The sequence below is a fragment of the Battus philenor genome, unplaced genomic scaffold, assembly GCF_028537555.1.
Source record: "Battus philenor isolate CCGP_79_NKW_IND1 unplaced genomic scaffold, ilBatPhil1.0.hap1 SCAF_24, whole genome shotgun sequence".
Lineage (NCBI taxonomy): Eukaryota > Metazoa > Arthropoda > Insecta > Lepidoptera > Papilionidae > Battus > Battus philenor.
In genome coordinates this window covers 1591917-1614304 of record NW_027181687.1, presented here as the reverse complement: position 1 = coordinate 1614304, position 22388 = coordinate 1591917, and the positions used below count along the sequence as shown (strand labels likewise).

Below are 22388 nucleotides of genomic sequence, written 5' to 3'. Positions count from 1 at the left end.
ATAAGAAAAATTAGTTAAATACATTTAAAAAACTTTTAAGTTAAACGGTTTTTTAAACCCATATTGTGGTGGTTGTGGAAAAATATGTACCTAGTCCGCCATATTGGAACGGCGTTCATCTTGAATTTTAAATTTTGACATAATCATCGTGTTTTACCATCGTGTTATACCCATATTGAGGGGGTTAAGGAAAAATATCGGCGGCCATCTTAGATTTATAATGTTATTGATTTTATTATATTATATTGTATTGTCATCTAAATTAAATGTGTGTACCAAATTTCAGATCAATCTGACAACGGGAGTTGTTTAAATTACAATTTCTAATTTTGACCCAAAAAAAATAAATTCCGTACGGGTCGAACTAAATAAAACCGTTTAGAAATAATTATAACAAAGTAATTTTAATTTTTGAAGATAATACTTATAAAAATCTGTTGTTTGTCAATTTTTAATAATAATTACTCTCTTTGGTTTGTAAAATAAATTGAATTTTTAAATACACAGTCTTGCCATAAGTTCTGTTAAAAAAATATACGATAATTTTGAAAAAAATAATTTCTAAATAAAAATCACAATTAGAATGAGGTCTATTTTTTATCGTAGAAGCTAATGTTCGATATTCAAATTGATGTTTTTTTTAAATACATGTAAACAGCCAGTAACAGAATTTATGACTAGACAGGATCTACGGAAAGTTTAATAAAATTAAAAAAAAAATCAACACTTTTTTTACGAGTATATGATTTTTATTGAACAATAAATCAGTAAAGAGTATTTATTATAATAAATAAAATGTGATCTGTATGTATATTTACATAAATTTTATCTTCCGAATTATAACAGACAGAATTTTTGTAAAATCTCGAGATGTAAGTACTGAAAAAGGTTTCTTTAGTCAATTGCTTATTCATTGAAGTTCCATTTTGTACTTACTATAAATACGTTTTATGTTAATGGCCATCTATGTCTACAGCTTCTAAAAAGCAATGACAATATCTTTTTAAATTATAATAATAGTTTTAATAACCAATCAAGAAATTGAGGTGAAAGAGAAACTTCGTGAACTAATTTATTAATGTGTAGTAACTGTATGCACCTTTTAGTATCTGAAAAAAAAATTAATTTAATAAAAACACAAATGAAAACAATTTTTTAATTAATAATATGTTAATTTATATTGTGATCAATACCCTGCAAAATTTTACATCAATATTGTCATGATTAATTAAAGAAATCATTTTAAATTTAAAACCTATTATTATTTAGTTCCAAATAAATATATACTTGACTTAAACAGTATTTATTAAGAGCGGTAAGGTATGAGACTTCCCGGGATACAAACTTATATAATTGCCATGTTGTGCATATATTACATAGGATTGCCACTGCTCACAAACAAGTTCACAAAAGATGGGCGGCAGCATCTTCTGCGTACCATAATACAACACTGTGATCTCTAACCCATCTACCAAGTGTGGCGATTATGGTATATCTCATACAGATATATTTGGGAGAGGGCTATGCATTGGGCGTTTATGGGCAGAAATGACGATAATGATTGCTAAAAACATAGCAATAAGTTAATAAGATAAAATAGTCAAATGGAATCCACTTTATTAGAACAAAGTACAGTCAACAACCCTTTCGTTCAACTGTGGAATATATGAAAATTAGTGTACTAGCATATGTTTATATGATAAATAATATATTAACGCAACGCACTTCTCACATACAAGTTGAAAGAGGATGGGTAGCAGGGTCATTTGCGCTCTATGATACCACACTGCAATCGCTAACCCATCTACCAAGTGTGGCGATTATGGTATATCCCATACAGATATATTTGGGAGAGGGCTATGCATTGGGCGTTTATGGGCAGCAATGACGATAAGAATGATTGTTGTAAACATAGCAATAAGTTAATAAGATATAAAATGGAATCCATAGCTTACAAGAACAAAGTACAGTCAACAACCCTTTCGTTCAACCGTAGAATATATGAAAGTGAGTGTACTATTATATGTTTATTTGATAAATAATATATAAACGAAACGCACTGCTCACATACAAGTTCACAAAGGATGGGTATACTATAATACCACACTGCAATTGCGATCCCAACTACCAACCTTGAACTACCCTGGAAACGTCGACTAAACTTAAAGTAGATATGGAAAGCATCGCCTTAATGATGGGCGACGACAACCTTCGCCCATCATTCCTATCGTTTGCTCGCAGGGTGGTAAGTAATGCTATTAAAAGTAACAAAACCAAATAGAAAAACTGAAACCAAAAATAAAATAAATGCAAATGTAAACGAACTTATCAAATAATAATAGAATATAAGACATGTCTAGCAATGTATTAAAAAGGTCAAATCCGAACAAATCTGTGATATCAAAAAATAAAGATAAAGATTGGAAAATAAAAATGTACCTAGCCACCTAAGAGTAAAAAAGATGAGGAAAGGAAGGCGATGAAAGCAAGAAGGAATGAAAGAACAAAAATTGCAAGATATTGTGAAGGATAAAAGGAAAGAATAAAAAAAATTGAGAAGTATGAAAGTGAGGGTCGAATAAAGATAAATCTCTGAAAAAATTATGTGTAAATAAAGTCCCTGTCACAAACTAGATAGGGGGTACGAGAGGCTCCCAATAGCGGGGGCCATTAAAAAAAAACCCAACTACCAAGTGTGACAATTATGGTATATCCCCTATAGACAACTTTTCTTATTCTTTTAACCTCTGTCATGGATCTTTATTTACGTAATAATTTTAGTTTTCTTTTTACTTTCCATACTCATCTTTCGACCTTCTGTCTTTTGTTCTTTCCCTAAGTTTCGGACAAAATATCTTTTGTTGCTTTCCAAAACTATAGATATCTTTGGTGGGGATAAGTCGTGCGCATCTAAAGGCTAAAACTATTAGTGATAGATTTACACAAAAGTTATTACGTATTTTGCAAGTATATATGCTAGTTTATGAAGGTTTACAACAATTGTTATTAATCTGTAAGTTTTTTATATATTGTAGTCTGTTTCAAATAAATGCAACTTGACTTTAGTTCAAGGACTCATGTTGAATAGAGGCAACACGTGATTGGTCATCGTGGAGATATTTCATCATTTATTCCTGTCCCCAAGATGGGGCAGAGGGCGTCCACAGTACGTCGCCATCCCGAGCGGTCTTTAGCCTCGCCCTCTACTTCGCTCTACGTCATTTCAACTGCCTTCACTTCTGCTGTGATCGTCCTCTGTTATGTTTACTTTGGGCGGCCACGTCTTCGCTTTCTTCGAGGATTGCATTCTAGGGCTTGCCTCGGTATGATGCTCCCTTTGGAACGTGTGGCCTGTCCAGTTCCACTTGCGGCGTTTGATCTGCTTGTCGATAGGTATTCACCAGCGTTTACAGAGATCTACGTTGGAGACTTTCTCAGGCCAGTATATACCAAAACTACGTTGAAGACGATTGTTAAAGAAGACTTGGAGCCGAAGCGTCTTCCACGTCTCGCATTCATATAGCAACACGGTTTTCACATTGGACCGGAATATTTTGAGTTTAACTCTCCTAGTCAGTTTCCGTGATTGCCATGCAGAACGGAGCCTTGCGAAGGCTGCTTGGGGAGATATTTGGGGGAGGCTTAAGCCTTGCAGTGGGCGTCTATAGGTTCACATGATGGTAATTCATCATTCATGGTAATTCAAATGTCATTGTTACATTCTATATAAATATTTTTTAATATAAATCGATGTTAACCTTTTTAATTCATAAATTAAATGAGTTTTTGAATTAGCTAAGATCGGTTTCACTGATCAATTGATAAAGGATCTATGAACTTACATTAATGAAAGTTGCTACCGTAAGGTCGGTAAATGGCCCAGCGCTGAACCTCAAAGTTCTCTCGTATTGGTTAATCAAAATGCTCAAGTCTCTGAGGTGTTGTTTATTCTGACCATACCACATAGATTTGTATGGTCCCATCATAAGCTTTTGACTCTGTAATATTAAAAAAAAACAATTACTTTTTTTTTCTTTTTTCTTGACATAGTCAACATTTCTAACCTGCCAATTGTATGTGCATAAAATTACGTACTATGTAAAAATATATATATATATAAGTGTGCATTACATTAATATGTTATGAAGTTTAGTCTTATTTTATAAATAAGTTAAAAAGGGGTAAATGAATACTTTATGCTTAGTTTTAGATATAATGAATTATGTGATCATAGTATAGTGAGAAAAATCGTTTTCAAAATACGAATTACTACATTTAAAATTTAATTATTATTTACTGTCTGTCCTTGCAGTTTTTTTACTGCCAGAAATAATTGGATTATTACAAATAATAGTGATGTGACATATTTCAGAATAACAAATTTATACAATATTATTTTGAATAGGTGAAAAAATTTAAGGCTTTGTTGCGGAGAATAAGCTATACATTCACCCTTTTAAAACTTTTATATCTATAACTTATTTATATAATATACGCCTATTCGAAAGAGTAAATGTTTGTTTGCTTTTTTCTGGAAAAATCGAGAAAACTATACAAGGTTCCTTTCTTTTTGGAAGAAAATATTCTTTCCTTTGTTTTTTAATAAGATAATAAAACTTCTATAACTGTATTTCGAGATTGTTGATTTGTTCTATCCATCTTCGTTTTTAACATTGACATAAAAGAGATAAAAGGAAAAGTGTGCTAAAACTAGAAGAGACGAGAACAAATTAAAATCGGTGTGTCTGTTTACAATATTAAAATAATCGCTTTTTAATAAATGCATATGATAAAAATTTCAAGGACTTTTTGCAGAGAGTGAGCTATACATTTATCTTTTTAAAGGTTTTAAACCTATAACTTATTTATATAATTTATGCCTATTCGAAAGAGTAAATGTTTGTTTACATTTTTTTGACAAAATCGAGAAAATTAAACAAGGTTCCTTTCTTTTTGGAAGAAAATATTCTTTCCTTTGTATTTTAATAAGATAATGAAACTTCTATAATTGTATTACGAGATTGTTAATTTGTTCTATCCATCTTCGTTTTTAACATTGAAATTTAAGAGATAAAGGGAAAAGTGTGCTAAAACTAGAAGAGACGAGAATAAATTAAAATTCGTGTCTGTATACAATATTAAAATAATGGTTTTTTAATAAATGCATATGAATATATAAACGGTATTTATACCAATTTTTTTTTAAATATCCATCTGTCTGTTTCTTCCGGGAAATCTCTTACTTATCCTCGGTTGAAGTTATTGCTGTTAGCCCGGAGGCTTTCACGGCTTCATCGGAACTAAGTTGACGGAGCGGAAGGTTCCGTGAATTTAAAAACAAAAAAATAAACAGAGTTGGACGGGCGCGTATCAGTTGCATGAAGATGTTCGCATGTAGTAAAGCGCTCTACCTGAGTAGAGTTGGGTAGTATTGATACGGGACGGCAGCGTGGATCACAGGAGAGCCAAGGAAGAATCCGGATCCAACCTCAGTTCACCCTGGGGTTCTAGTTCTCGTCGTAAATCCAGTCTGGGTAAGCTGATCTAAGTTGGCGTCATGTCCAATGCAAACAAGATGAAACCGAAAACCTCAGTTCGCCTACGCTGTTCGCGGTTATAGAGTGGGCGGCCTTAAGAACTGGTGTTGTGGTGTGGTGAGTAGATTTTTGTTCTATTATGTCGCTTGCTGTGGTGTGAATGTCTGCAGCGGGTGCGGTTTATCTCTCAATTTGGCGGAACTTGTACTGTCAGATATCTGATCTTATAAGGGGTAATTAAGGCAAGTTTTATTTGAGAAAATTATTTTGTTAAGTTCCACGCGAACGAAGTCGCGGGAAAAGTTTGTAAATAAAACTCACCGCCACCATTACCTCATTACTATGCCAGCAATACATAAACAGTTGGGCAACACTAAATGTTAGATATTCAAGAGTGATAAACCTACTCATTTTGGTGGTCATAATCTGCAAATAAATAAAATAATATTAAAATCTTAATAAAACGTAAAAGATTAGTACGTATTAAAATTTTATCCTCCTTTAAACCTTCTGCGTCCACGGGCGTTAATTCACGACCAAGGTAAAGAACTGTTGCATCTCATGGGCGTGAATTCACGCCCAAGTTACTTCTTTGATTTTTTTAATAAGATAATATAACCTATGTTTCATACTAAAATTGGGTTGCGAATTATTAAATAGTAAAAGTCTTCGAGAATCTATTTTTATCAGTAACTCAATTTTATCTTGTAAGTTGATCTAATAGATTCAGGCGTTACTTTGCGGAAGTCCATCCTAAGTAAGAAAAGGACTAATATATAGCTACTTGTCAAGAATCGGTTTCGCAATGACGAAATGATCGCGGGCATAGGGCGATAAAAGCCTTTTTTATCAAGAGTAAAAAGTCCACTGTTTCTTACAACATTGAGTATGAGTTTTTCATTTCCGTTTCATTTTAGAGTTCATTTTAGTTTTTTAATAAAATGGTACAGGACAGAACAGAATGTAATTACATAAATTACTTTTATGTGATTATAAATCTGACGGAAGATTTGTTTTACACACACACACACACACACACAAAACAAATAGAAGTAAAAGAAGTTAGTAAATATAAACATTCAATACTGAATCTTACTTTAACTAATTAGCAGTATTAAATTACTAAACACACATATATATAAGTATATATATATATATATACTTACTGTCGTTTCATATGCAGCAGCACATAGCATCACGGAACATAAAACCACGTAGAGAAACATAATGGAGGATAAACATGAATTGAATAAATTTGCGTACCTGTAAATATATACAAAGGCTTTCATCGATACCACTATTTTTTTTCTCACACATTCTCAACTCTACCGTTAATTAGCAGATACTTTTTATAATACAGGGTTAATCATATTTCAGTTTGATTTTTGTTAACATTATTACTATTTCTTATTTTACTAATCTGTCCGGTTTTTGGCTCTACCGTAATTCCTTTGGATTATCATCATAGTCTATTCTAGTCTACTCTAGTCTCTTATTATAGCAACAAGTCTCTGGATTTTTGAAAACAAAAAGTATGTAAAAAAAAACTTATAGTGGACATTCTCTGATCAAAATGGTGATGAAGATGACTTAACCTAAATTTTGGTTTAAAAAAGGAAGAAAAAAATGAAATATTTCTTATAATAGACACTACTAAAAGAAGTACTTACTTAAACAATTCCGCATGTCTCTTATGGCACTCTTTGATTTTGCGTTTAAAATTAACATCATCAATTGATTCGCCTGAATCGAATATTCTAGAACTGTCGTTCTCCAAAACCAAGAATTCAGTTTTAAAAAACATCATTACAACTATCGCGAAAGTGTCAAATGAGGATAAATATCCACTGACGTAACCTACGGCGTATGCTTGGTATGAACAAGCCATAAGATATCCTGGCAGCTGGGTTTTGTCCAAAGGTACCCATGATCGAATGATCTCAACGTAATGTTCTGTACCGTTTTTGATGTTAGATCTATATGTGTTGGATACCAGGTATTTAATGCCAGGTGCAATAATAGCTAAGGTTGTTGTAAAATATGTTAAACACCAATAGGTGTAAGTAACAGTTCGACAATACTTCGTATTGTCTGCGACTATTTTAATGCTCCTCGCATCTTTACTCATTCTATGTTTAATATCTGCTCTGCTAATATAGTTAATTATTTTCCACCATTTCTCTCGCCAGATATAAAACATTGTAACTTTAAATACATTCACCGGACTCACCATAGATGTTTTCAAATTACTCAGTACAGTTTTAATATCAGATCTAACAACCCATACGTCAATATATTCGGTAACAACAAAGAACATCATAGAAAAATTTAAAACATATAATACGTATCTCATTGTTTTATTCTTCGGTAAAATTATTCCCCAAAATTTAAGTGACTTCAAATTTGGACCCAATAGAGGATTTTTAGGATCCTCCAATTTATTTAACACGTTTCGGAACATGATTGGAACAATGTTTGTAAAGGTTTGAATGTAATTGGTTCTGTACGAAGCAATATATAAGTCAATACAATGTTTTAATTAATTATGAATCGTTATAGTGATGTTCTTAAAACTGGTAAATATATATAAACTGTATGATTATGGAATAAGATTCTAGACTTAGATTCTGAGATATCAAGTTCCTTATTACGCAGAAGAACCAAGGTCAAGGATTTCCACTGCTCATAAACAAGTTGAGGATTGACAGCAGCTTCCTCTGCATACCATAATACCACACTGCGGTCGCCAGGGATTGTCGCGTATTTTATTGATATCTTCTGTCTAAAACTACGACGACGATCAAACGCGTGATATAGGTAACCTCCCGGGCTCCCAGAAGTACTTTAAAGCAGGGGTGAGCAACCTTTTTAATCATCGAGCCATTTAAATTTTAGAATTTTTTTGTTTTTTGGCAAGTCGCACAAAATGTAACACATTATTATTTATAATAAACTATATTTATAATAAACATTAGTTAAAAAATGTTAAATTACGAGTGTTATCTTTTTAAATATATAATTTTAAGTTTAAAAAATTACGAAGAATTGTCGGGTTCGTATTGCATTTTTAAATGACACATTGCTTAGGTATAGTACGCACTATCATTTTGTTATAAATAATTTTATAACTAATGGAAGAAAGTCTATAAATAAAATAAATTTTCGAAATGCTTAGCGCGGGCCGCATGTTGCACACCCCTGCTCTGAGCTTCGAGATTAAGAACGAAGAACTTCGGGACTCATTGCCAAACTTAAAGTCGCTCAACGAGTTTGTACTCAGAGCTAGAGGACTAAGAATTCTTCTATGAGATTGAACTAGAAAAAGATATCCGTTAAGAAACGAAAATAGCCGACATGGGCCCACGGGTCAAAATGACAAGGGATACATCACATAACGCGCAAAACATTTGGTCGCAGGGATTCTGAAGTTTTGGAACAGAGACCACACCAGCGAGTGTAGCATAGAACGTTCACTCAGCGTCGAGGGGCATTGAATAAAGGCTGATTTATCCTGGTCTCATTGGAAATATATTCCAAAAAACCTATGTCCAAGGGTCATATATCAGCTGAAATGATGATAAATTAAAATAATATGTAAAAAATCCCTACATGTTAATACACTTTGTACAAACCTTACATCACTATGAAGTAAATGCAGCCAATTAACTAAACACCTTTCGTAACAACTTAAATATTGTTCTAGATCTATAATTTTCAATCTATCTATTGTAGATTAAGTAATTTTAAGTAATTTATTATTCTTAAAATAAGTATACTTTTAACACCTCGTTTTAGAAAGACTCGACATGACTTTATAATTTGTTTTACACGAAGTTTTTGTACATGTGATTTATTTACTTATCGCTTATTTATTTTTTAAGTCCATAAGTCTTTAAAAATAAACATTACTTACACTGAAAATAAAATCATTCTTATTCACAATAGATATTTGTTATAGAGTAAATCGGTTTAATACAAAAGTTTGCTGTAAAGGCAACATTTACATGTTCTCTTGAAGCTTATTCTTTTCAAAGGTATATATTACTTAGCGTTTAAACTAAATTGACTTTTTAGTACATGATATTCAGTTATTTAAAATTTTCTAGAAATACTTAAAATCTTAAGCACAAGTTATAACAAAGTCAGATGGATCAGTACACATATAGATATTTGTGTATTTATTTATTTAGGTATATCAAAAGTAACTGCGTATAATGGTTCTGTAATATGTTCATTTATAGGTGACACATTATTAAAAAATTACTAAATACAACATTTCAGAAAGATCAGACTAAGTGAAAATAAATTGATTGAATAACATTGAAGAGAAAAGTGATCGCACGTAAGAGGAATCTAGTTCACGGACCTTTCCGCTGCGTGAACTCAGTACCGATGAAGCTGTAAAAGCCTTAGGGCTAACAGCATTAACATCTTCAGAAACAATAGACGTAAGAGCAAACATCTGCCTACGAATTTATATACCATATTAACAAAATAAATGTATTTTTTCGTAAAAATTGAATTGAAGTTTCTTACTTTGGACCTCGTTGTCAAATTTACAATCGATAAATGAACAATGAAGAATGCTATTTTCAATAGGTCTGCTGGTATTTGTCGAGAAGTTGGGTTGGCTTGTTTAAGACCAGCTACGATGGCAAAATATGCGCATTGCTGTTTGGTTATAGAAACCAACAGTGGAGACAAGCGAAGACAAGGCAAGCTATGCTGAAATTTCTTTACTGAAACAAATCAGAAATTAAAAGATATCGATATCAACTTTTATGTCGACTACACAAAGACTTTAAACCATAAACATTATTTAGGCCCAGGGAAGAAGTATCGAGTATATAGTTTTTAGAAAAAAGTAGTAACATATTGCCAATATTGAAATATAAAAAGAAATGGAAATTTACAACGTAAATGTGAAGTCTGTGATAAAAAACAATCTGTGGTAATCAATGTAAAAAACTGTTATAGGAATGAAGGTGAAGGAGGGAGATGCAAGAAAGAAGATTTGCAAGCGAAGAATGACAGATCATATGAAGCATAAAAGAAGTCAATAAAAGATAATAAGAAAGACGAAAGAGAATGTAGAGTAATAGAAGAACTCATTTTATACGAACGTAACGCAAGGGGAACGAGATGTAAAAAACAAGGCTCATTTAATAATAACAATAAATTCTCAAAAACTCTTAGATTATTTCTATAATTGTTTACAGTTTTCTTGCTAGGATCTATATTTCACAGACATTAGCGTCTGTGCCTTTATTTGTACAATTACGCTTAATATTTTTTTTTTGCTTAAGTTTTTCTAGGCAGTGTTTATTAAGCCTCTTAAACTATTTACTAACTTTATTCGTAAACTATTTAATAAAAATGATATAATTTTTACCATTTACAATATTTTAATTATGGTTTTTTTTTTAATTCTAATTTGTATCGCTAGTGCTTTTTTTAACAATATTTATTTTTCGCTTAAACTAAACGCAGACAATTGGGAGAGGGTTGCCGCTATTTGATACGGATCTTTCTTCTCCCAGCTGCGAGGCACGACAGCGTTTTATAATTTTTTACAATTTTTCTCACACAATTTTCTCTTATGGGTAAATACAGCTAAAATGTATATATATTAATAATACAATTTGGAATACTCAAAGAAAGATAGTACTGGTAATAAACATTGCAATGACTCATATATTCCGGCTGCATCTAAATCCAAGAGAACAATTTCGATTTAATAATATTCAAACAACCCGTGATTGCAAAACCTATCTCTATGCGTAAAATCAATTTTAGTAAGCACTTTTTTTAATAAATCCTATATCCAATTCCTGTAAGTACATTTTAAGTTAAGTTTTGTGTACTAATCTATTGTGGAAACATTTAAATAAAGTGCTTCTTACTTATCGTCAGTCTATTTACATCGTAAATCTCGAACTTGAGATTATTATTTCTCTATAAAAATAGATTGTTTATGTATCTCTTATATTTAGTAAACGTGGTCGATTTATATAACAATTTTTTTTAGAATAAATGAATATTCAAATGATAAGAATCCTTGGCAGTAATGTTGCTTATTTTAATTTCATTAAGGCTATATCTGATAAAGTGTGCATGTTTAAATCTGTATTGTTAAACTTTATTAGAATATGTGTTGTGATAGAGTATCTTCCTGCTTTTTCTCCACAAGCATAACATCTTGCAAAGTAGAGTAGTGCCAAAAATAAACGATAAGACGATCAATAAGAGTCTTACTATGCCTTGTAATCGGCGTCTATTAGATGATATGATATAAAAAAGCATATTCCATATTACTCTACAGTACCTGCTAAAAAAACATTATAGTGTTGCAAATGTCATCTAAATCCGGCTTGCAGAGTGAGATAAATTTATCTCCAAAGTTTACAACTGCGACGAAACATCTAGCAGTTTCATCGCGTCACGAAGAAACTTCCCCGTGGCCAACTCAGACTGAACTTAACGCGCAACTTAATTACATTTAAGCGTTTCTAGCATTAGTCAGCGGAGAACTTGAGTAAGCGATGTAGTTCAAATAGTAGGAGAGGAAACGTAGAATCGACAACGAGGACATTACAGTACAATCGCATTTAATCGCAGTTCACTAAGCCATCAGAAACTTTGTTACAATTCAATGGTCGACAAAGGTAATCAGGTAACATATACTTAATGAAATATATTTCAATTATAATCCGTTTAATATTAAATATGACATAAAAGTATAACACCTTTATTAACTAATAAATACATTTAAAAAACTTAAACGGTTTTTTGATACCCATATTGTGGTGGTTGTTGAAAAATATGTACCTAGTCCGCCATATTGGAACGGCGTCCATCTTGAATTTTAAATTTTGACATAATCATCATGTTTTACTAGTGTAGCCCTTTCATTTAATACCCATATTGAGGAGGTTAAGGAAAAATATGTAATCCGCCATTTTGTATCGGCGACTATCTTAGATTTATAATGTTATTGATTTTATTATATTGTACTGTCATCTAAATTAAATGTGTGTAACAAATTTCAGATCAATCTGACAACGGGAAGGTGCCTTAATTTCAATTTCTAATTTTGGCTCAAATAAACAAATTCCGTACGGGTCGAACTAGATAAAACCGTTTAATAACAGAAGGCTGCAAGAGCCTTGAGGTTGTGTAGCGAAGACCAAGGACCGGTAAGCGCACTACAGAGCCTTCAACCAAGAGGAGGACGGACATACAATTATGTTAAAATCATCTGAAGTCGCTAAAAGTCTCTGGATTCAGAGTCCAATATATAGAAATAAAACCTAGTTACATAAGACCTCATAATCAAGGAGGAAAACTTACTGTAATAAAATTCTATAAAATTATAACTTTAAATAGATAAATAGATAACGTGTATACAAATAAGAAGTTAAAAATAGGCACTAGTAAAAAAGTAACTCAGGCTGTGATATAATGTATTGCGATTTTCAAAAAAAGCTGTGAATGTTAGGAATGGTGGTGATGGGTGGATTTATGAAGCCAGACAGATGAAAAGAAAAAAGAAGGAAAAATTACCCATTTTTACTTCTTGCTTGTTCTGCACGCCACGTAGCCTGTTCACTGCTTAAAGAGGTCTATGTTATACATCAAACCTAATGTAGGTATAAAAAACAGTTTAACCCTTTCCACTCCAATGTCGAGTGTCACTCAACACTGATTTTGTTCCATAAGCTCCACTGTCGAGTGATACTCGACATGGTGCAATACTTCTTTTTGCGGAAAATTTTAAAACAGGAAAGATTTTTGTTACTAAAATGTTTGAATCATGAATGAATGAAACATATTCTAGAATCGCAAGATACTATAATTCAATTAAATTTTATCGATGATACATAACAGCCTTGGAGTGGAAAGGGTTAAAAACAGGGTCAATGTTTGAGCATAAATATAAAAGAAGTTAATAAATGTTTATGTTTAGTGATAAAAATAAATGATATCATAAAGGAAGAAAAATTGCGTGTGAAATTACTTGTAAATAATGAAAGAGGAAAATTAAATAATTGTTTTAACCTGATTATATAATCAAACCGATGTTACATGTTCGATAGAAGAAACATTATTGTTCTAGACTTGAAGATATCTAAATTGAAGTTGCCTGGAATAATTTCTATGGTAAACACCGAAAAAGCACTAAATATGCGTTTTTAAATTATTTCTTATTATTATTCTTTAAATCATAGGACATCCAGTCATATGCCATGGGTTAGTGGAGATATATTCTCATCTATAAAATTCCAATGGGATCGATCAGAAGCTGTCTACATCCAACGACTTTCGACGATCTTAGTAGGATTTTTTTTACATGGAACTAGTTTTTTTTTATATCTCTTGTTCCACCACCGCTATGTGTGGGGCAAGGAACATTGCGGATACTTTTTAAGATTTTTTTTTTACATATAAATTTTCCTTTCGTCCGCTACATTCGTTACTCTATGTGTGGGGCAAGGACATTACATTGCGGATACTTTTTTAGATCTTTTTATTTTTTTACATATAAATTTTCCTTTAGTCCATCACATGTTTTATCTTTTCTCATTTGTAAATCCTCTTAAATACGTCGCCTTTGTTCTCTCATGTATATTCTCTGATCACAATTTTACTTTATATATACACAGTTTTTTTTGACTCGTTTTTATATGACTCATTTTATTTTTAGTTTTACAATTAGAGATAAAAAACAATCTTTTTAAAAAAAAAATCATTGTTTTTCCTGTATTGCATTTAATACCATTTTTATTGTTGTTTTGTTTATTTTCTGCATGTCTTACCGACCCTCAGTATTTAGTGTCGAGTCTTCGTCCTATTTACTGTGATCTGCACCATCTTTTTATAAAGCTCATGGAATGGAGGTAGCAGATTGTCGTCGCCCATCAGGGAAGCGATGCTTGCTCCATCTATCATTCTCCCCATGTCGACTTTAAAATCAAAGCTGGATTCTCAAGACAGCTAACGGTAATGTGCACCAAGATATAGTCCACCTCCAGATCACAGATGCAAAAGGATTGCCCTTGAGCTTGAACCTATGCAGGTGTTCTGAGAATCCCCAGGGTATTGTGAACATCTAGACCAGACTTGTCCTGCACGACTTTTCGGAGTACGCGATAGGCTGCTACGATGCCCAGGAAAAAGGACATCACTGTCAACGTCCGTCATACGAGTAGATGCAATAGGATTCTGCATGAGCTTGAAGCTATGCAGGTGTTCTAAGAATCCCCAGGGTATTGTCAACATCTAGACCAGACTTGTCCTGCACGACTTTCCGGAGTACGCGATAGGCTGCTACGACGCCCAGGAAGAAGGACATCATTGTCAACGTCCGGTTTTTTTTTAAATTTAATTCAATCAAAGTAAATACGTATTTTTAAAAGTGTTTTGGCCGTTGAGGCAATACGGGGCAATTTTATATGACGTTACATTTATTTATTTATTTAAAAGCGATTTTAGTGAAATTCTATTATTTTTTTGACATTTTGAACACAAGAACTTTACATAACGTATTAAATTTGCCAGTTTGCTGTCCGCTAAGAGGATACCACCGGAAAACTTGTCAAAGAGAATATATTCAAAGGATTTTTTTTAACTATATCAATTAGTTGATTGTTCTTAAATATAACATATGAAAGTCAAGGACTAAATTTACTTAATAATATATAAAAATAATTAATATAAAAATTTTATTTTCTTTCTCTTCTCACCACGAAGTAGTAACTTGCTAAAGTTAATTACCAACTCATACAACTCGGAAGAGGGAAAATTTAAAGGAAAATTATTAAGTTAATTACAAAGACCTGCGGTTGAAGACGAAAATAGCAATGTATTTAATTTATTATTCCATGTCTTATAAATATATTAACATATTACAATAAACATATTCAAGCAGCTATATCCCACCTCTCGTCCTCTCGTCCTTCCCTACCAGGATAAAGGACTATTTATACAATTAATAAAATTTAACTGAATATTATTATTATCATTCTTCTCTCTTATTCTTCTTAACATTGTCACCACCGTAGGTTGGGTATAGAGAAACGTAGACTCAATTAAATACGCATTTTAACTTTCTAGAGTTCGGGCAACGAAACTGAATATTATTATTATCATGCTTCTCTCTCATTCTTATTAATATTGTCACTATCAAAGGTTGGGGATAAAGAAACGTATACTTAATATAAATACGCATTTTAACTTTCTAGAGTTCGGGCAACGAAACTGAATATTATTATTAACATGCTTCTCTCTCATTCTTCTTAACATTGTCACCACCGTAGGTTGGGTATAAAAAAACGTAGACTCAATAAAAATACGCATTTTAACGTTTTAGAGTTTGAGCAACGAAACTGAATATTATTATTAACATGCTTCTCTCTCATTCTTATTAATATTGTCACTATCAAAGGTTGGGGATAAAGAAACGTATACTTAATATAAATACGCATTTTAACTTTCTAGAGTTCGGGCAACGAAACTGAATATTATTATTAACATGCTTCTCTCTCATTCTTCTTAACATTGTCACCACCGTAGGTTGGGTATAAAAAAACGTAGACTCAATAAAAATACGCATTTTAACGTTTTAGAGTTTGAGCAACGAAACTGAATATTATTATTAACATGCTTCTCTCTCATTCTTATTAATATTGTCACTATCAAAGGTTGGGGATAAAGAAACGTATACTTAATATAAATACGCATTTTAACTTTCTAGAGTTCGGGCAACGAAACTGAATATTATTATTATCATGCTTCTCTCTTATTCTTCTTAATATTATCACTACCGTAGGTTGGGAATAGAGAAACGTAGACTCAATAAAAATACGCATTTTAAGGTTCTAGAGTTCGGGCAACGAAACTGGCTGCGATTCTGTCCACAACAACACTTTCCCTACAGTTCTCGCTATTATGTGTCTTATTGTTCTTCACTTCTTTTCAGGTTGTAGACTGACCTAGAATGCCCCCAGTATCGGCTTTTATAGTCGTCAACTTGCATTCTATAATGTAATAATTTTGATATTTGAAAGTTTGAAAATGACATTATCAATTTTCTTGAAATCCAGCTACAATATAAAACCTCTGCAATCGTTACAAAACTATAATTTGGATACTCGTTCTAATGGAGTTGTCATATCAACTTCTTGAATCTTTTATAGACATTCTGTGTGACAGCATATTGACGTTTCCTGTCTTCGTGACAATATCTCCCATTTAATTCTCTTAACAATATCTTACATTCCTTTTCTTAACTTTCCTTTCATATATCTCCTCACGTTTTCATTTATTTTTGTTTCTTTAATTTTAGATTTTTATATCATTTGCCTTATTTTAATATTAAAGTTAAACGCTGCTATTATAAGGGAAGTAAGGGACTAATATATAGCTACTTCCACTATGCAGCAGTAGTCGTGCAATGAAGTGCACCGCCCGCCAGCCCGCTGATAAATGCGCGTGCGGTAAACAATGCGAATTATACAACTACCACCGTTAATTCACTCAACACGTGTTTCACCCCTCCTCGGGGCATCCTCAGGAGTAATGTTACACCGCATAGCGGCATAGCAGAACTAGCTATATATTTGTCCCTTTCTTACTTAGGATAGACTTTCGCAAAGTAACGCCTGAATCTATTAGATTATAAGGGAACTCAATGTGGCTCTAATTTGTAGTAAATTGAACTCTTCTGGCATTTTTATGATATTTACAAATAGTGATTGTAAATGATCCTAAGTGTATAATAGTTTTTTTAAATATAGTTATAATGGAATAAGCGTTTGTCTTCCATCTCACCTGATACAAAGTGTTTATTAGCTTCTATAGTATCCAGGCTAACATAAATATTAATTCATTCCTATCGATACTAAGATATGTTTTTTATATAGTTGTAATGGAATAGGCGTTTGTCTTCCATCTCACCTGATGGAAAGTGTAGATGAAGACGAAAGTGGTAAACACCCGTCCAAAAGAAACCTGTTCACTCTACTCTTAAAGGTTCCAGAGTTTAACTCATAAGGAAAAATAGACCCAGACAGATCGTTCCAAATCTTGGCGACTCTCACCATAAACGAACTGTCAAACCGTGTAGTTCGACTTTTGGGTATGTCAACAACGTATGGATGAAACTTTTGCCTGCGCCTAGTAGTTCGACAAAGGAATGGAGATGGCTCAATCAGTTCGAAAAGATTAGATTGAATACATAATACAGTAACTTCAATGTAAGTTACTATATTTATATAAAAAAAAATTTCGTAAGTGTTTTTGACTATGTACAATGTGATACTGGCCTCTTTTCATACAAGACATCATCTCTTATTATTCTTTCATACTTTAATTACTTGTACTCTTATATAAGCGAAACTAAGCATTATGCCAGTAGAACCATTATCCAACTGTGAAGTTCACTTTGCAATCTCTTCCTCCTATATTTCCTTTCCCAACTATTCACTGATTACTGGCTCCGTAGTTATGCCGGAACTGCTCTAAAACTTGGATAATTAGACGGATCTATGTTTTAATAAGATTTTTAAGTTTTAATCGTGTACCATGAATAAGAGAGAATATAATTTGTGACATCGTGAATTTTTTGGATGTCATAATCATCGTTATTTCAACTGTATCACGTCCACTGCTGAGCATTGACCTCTCCATAGATTTACAAAAGGATATTTTATTTATTTATTTATTTAATATTCTTTATTGCACACGATAAGATACATAATATACAGATACAATAATATACAGAAAAGTACAATGGGCGGTCTTATCACACAAGGCAATCTCTAACAGACAACCATAGTAAGGAAAAGATAATAGTACTTATAAAGGGTAGTTCACGTGTACAAAAAAAACATATTCACAAATAAATGAACATAAATATACATAAACATATATAGACATACATACTTAAACATACATACATACGTATATAACATATTTATATTACAGTCGTATGTTCATATTTAAAGTCTATATTCCAAGCTGCGTTTGTCGATCTGTAAGGTTACATTGGCGACTGTTCTGTACGTCATGTGTTCGGACCAATACCACTCGAGAGAAATTCTACATAGGATATTCTTCGATCCAGGATCAATGAAAGATTTTCTTCACATTCCGACCGAATAAATCTTTCGCTACTGTGATACTAGAATATACTTATATTATACAGTTTTTCAGGCTGACAAACACGGATTATATTTGAGTTAAACCTACTAAAACCTCCAAAAAGTTTCTCCATCATTGCTACTAGCTGTCCTAGGAACGGTTTGATACATTCGCAGCCATGCTAGTGGCGATCATCCCATAGCACACCTTACTTCTCGGCCTATACCTATTGTAATGATTCTCGAAGAAGTAAATGGGCGATTGCATGTAGCTTCAAGTATGGCAGCCATAAAATAAAACAACAGATCCAATATTTATTTATTTTAATAAAACAAGTACTGAACTTATAAGATAGCACTTTTTATTTGAATCTGTATTAATTACTGCAGATTGAAACGATGTTTAAAAAGGTGCAATAGAGGTGTAGACTAAATATTTGCGAATTGCCTAATTTATTAAAGTGTAATAACTGTATGCTCCTTTCAAAATCTGAAAAAAAATTATATTAATAAATAGTCATGCGATATTATAACAAAATCGGATGATAAAATATGACACATACAACTCTGCCTCTCAACATTTACATTCCGAAAGTTTTCATAATGAGGTGTTTTAATTTTAATGTCCCCCCTAATATATATATATATATGTTATAGAGAATGGAAAGTAATGTCGTTTCTGTCGCCATACTTGACAAACCGATGAATTTGTTACCGCTCTGGCAATGAAAATTTGTATATATATACATACACATATATATATATATATATATACACTTATATATATATATATATATATATATATATATATATAAATATTCGAGCTTGTATGCGCTATTACGTCTTTATTCTTATCTTTACATATATACTGACTCATCACGTCATCACGATAACTCTGAAATCATAAAGTTAAGAAATTCTACATTTGTTCATGAAATTTCTTTAGCCAAGTAAAGATCAGCTAAGAACGGTTTTACGATATTTTATCTGCAACAGCGTTTGATGGAACGTTCATTAAAAGTGCATATATTTTTAAAGTATATCTCATAAAGGTATTAAACTTGGTTAAAATGTTTTTATTGCATGTTAAAAATTAACAAGAAATTTTGTACGAAGCTAGCGGAGTCAACTAGTTGATTACAGTACAAGATTTAAAAGGTGAATCGATATCTCATTTGTCAGCAAAACTCTTTAAAGATTGTAGATCTATTACCAAACAACCTTTATAAACTGACCACCCTAAAAAATGAGACATTCATTTATATTTTCTCCTGGAATGCGATAGATAAATAACTTCTGGCAGTAAAGAGAGTTTTAGTAAACAATAATTAATTTTGAAATTCTCATCACTATTTAATTTTCCTTACTGCATATTTACTCCTTTAAAGCTTTTATATCTATTTACAATCAACCTGTATATAAAAATCAAAATGACGTATCCATTTCAAAGACGCTTTCCACATCGAAACTTGCGCTAAATTAGGTATATATATATATATATATATATTTATTTATGTGTGTGTGTGTGTGTGTGTGTGTGTGTGTGTGTGTGTGTGTGTGTGTTTGTGTGTGTGCGTGTTTGTGCGCGAGTGTGTGTGTAGTATAATGAAATTCATTTACGTTCATAAATGTAGCTAAAGTTAGATCCGTGAAAGGACCGGCGGTAAATATAATCTTGGTGTTGTACTGTTCAACCAAGATACGCATGCTCGAAAGATGCTTCTTCTTCTGCCCATACCATATAGACTTGTACGGCCCAATCATAAGGTTTTGACTCTGCAATTTAAATATAAACATATTAATATTGGCCATATTTTAACCACAGATTTATTATACAAGAATATACTTATTCACTCTTTTTTCAAAGACTCCTAAGTTAAAGTTGAATACAATGAAGACGATAGATTGTTCTGCTACTTGGTTGGATTTCAACCCTGGATGTTGAGAATCCGTACTTCTAGTTAGAAGAAAGAGATGGAGGGATTTATTTGGTGTACTTTCGACGTATATTCACCAAAATACAGTCTACAGAATACTGATAAACTGGAAACTTTTCGCCGATGCTTCAGCTCTTGGCTCGTCTCTGTATGGAGTCCAAACCTTCGAGCTGTTACTTCGGTCCATCTCACAGATGACTACAGTATAATACACGTCACCGGACAACCAGGCCGTTCAGCAATATACATTTTTCTTCCCCAATAACATCATCTTATACTTGCATATATATATTGGTTATATGTTGAAATAAAAGTATATACTGCATACAATATTCCCTATCAAAATCGATGAAGGCGACCACAGTAAAAATCCTAAATAGTTGTACTAAATTAACTGAATTCCTGCAGAGAGAACGAGAAGGACTGATACCTTCCCTCCCCCGTCTCGCCGAACATGAACCTAAGGCGCAGTACAGCGGTTTCGGTAGCACTTCAACAATTTGTGTAGTTAAGACGTTAGTAAACAAGATTTGTTTTAGATAATGATAAATGAGAGAGAACGTGAAATATGCAAGCAAATAGAAAAAAAAAATTAAATAAAGAAAGGAGATATTTAAAAAAAGACGTTCAAATTTCAAATAATTTAAACTGAAACTGTAACGTCTCTGTCCCACACAGAGCAGAGGAAACGAGAGGCAAGAAAAAAAGATTTGTTTAGTAGACTTTTGTGTGGTTTTTGACTAAATTAGTAACTTAAACTAATCTAGTAACAAAAAATGTAGATAACCGTCGAATTCTATATGTACATCGATTAATAATGTTACAAAGCACGAGTTACAGAACCCTCTAAACAATAAACACTGAACTCTAGAATCAAAAACACGCGTAACCTTGAATTTATTTATATTTTTTTGTGTACGGCTCTCGGAAATTCTAACTGGGTACTAACTCGAACTTACTAAAACCTTATCTGTAGTATAAGTGTACTCCCTATGTCGACAGTTCAGTGTTGTTTTTCGAGTTATAATATTAAGATCTACGATCAGTGATATAAAGTGACTATTTAGTAAGTTATTTAGACAGTCATTTTTTAAGCGATTTGGAAGCGTAGTTTGGACTAATCGATAGTATACTTTTGAGGTTAAAGTAGGGTGACCATCTGATTTGTGAATAAAGAAGGACTCCTTGTGAACTTGTGTTTCATTTCGAGTCAGAACCTACAGTACGTAACAATAGTTAAGTTTTAATAAATTAGGGGAACTTGCAATAGGCCTATGTTAAAACTAAATTTGTTGAGTAGTTTAGTATTTTAATTAATAATGTGTTGTTGAATAAGCAATCTGTGTTATTAAAATTACTTAGTAACCAAGGCTCTTCAGTCTTTTTGTACAATTTTGCACTTAATGGCTTACGAAGACTTATACCAGACAGTATTGAATTTAGGTTTGCATTAAAGCCTGATTTTCTTTAAAACATCTTACCGCCACCATGACTTCGTTGCTGTGCCAACAGAACATCAACAGCTGTGCAACACCAAAGGTTAAATATTCCATCGTTATAAACTGATCCATTGTAGATGTCTCAATCTACGAAAAGAGGTTTTATATTACTTTATTTTTTATTATTTTATCAATTTCTGTTTTATCTGTGTATTCGAAATGTTATTTTGTTTGTGATTTAAAAAAAAAATATTAAAAAATGATTCGATTACTTTAGTTTTTATTTTCATGATAGAGTGGGGTTCAAAAATCTAGATTTATTACTTAATTTTCAAT

At 32.2% G+C, this 22388-nt stretch overlaps 2 protein-coding genes across 2 annotated transcripts; both read right to left on the bottom strand.

Annotated features, from left to right (window-relative positions):
• Positions 1 to 1067: 1067 nt before the first annotated feature.
• On the bottom strand, positions 1068 to 7998 carry LOC137924480 (odorant receptor 10-like). Its single transcript, XM_068767865.1, has 6 exons — positions 7788 to 7998; positions 7208 to 7559; positions 6704 to 6800; positions 5859 to 5963; positions 3843 to 3998; positions 1068 to 1109 (listed from the first exon to the last, which is right to left on the bottom strand). The coding sequence occupies exons 1-6, from the start codon at positions 7996 to 7998 to the stop codon at positions 1068 to 1070; spliced, it is 963 nt and encodes a 320-aa protein (XP_068623966.1).
• An 11126-nt stretch (positions 7999 to 19124) lies between these two features.
• LOC137924479 (odorant receptor 10-like) lies at positions 19125 to 22184 on the bottom strand. The gene is made up of 3 exons (XM_068767864.1): positions 22095 to 22184; positions 20297 to 20452; positions 19125 to 19166 (listed from the first exon to the last, which is right to left on the bottom strand). Exons 1-3 carry the CDS (start codon positions 22182 to 22184, stop codon positions 19125 to 19127), a joined length of 288 nt encoding a protein of 95 aa, XP_068623965.1.
• Positions 22185 to 22388: the final 204 nt, after the last annotated feature.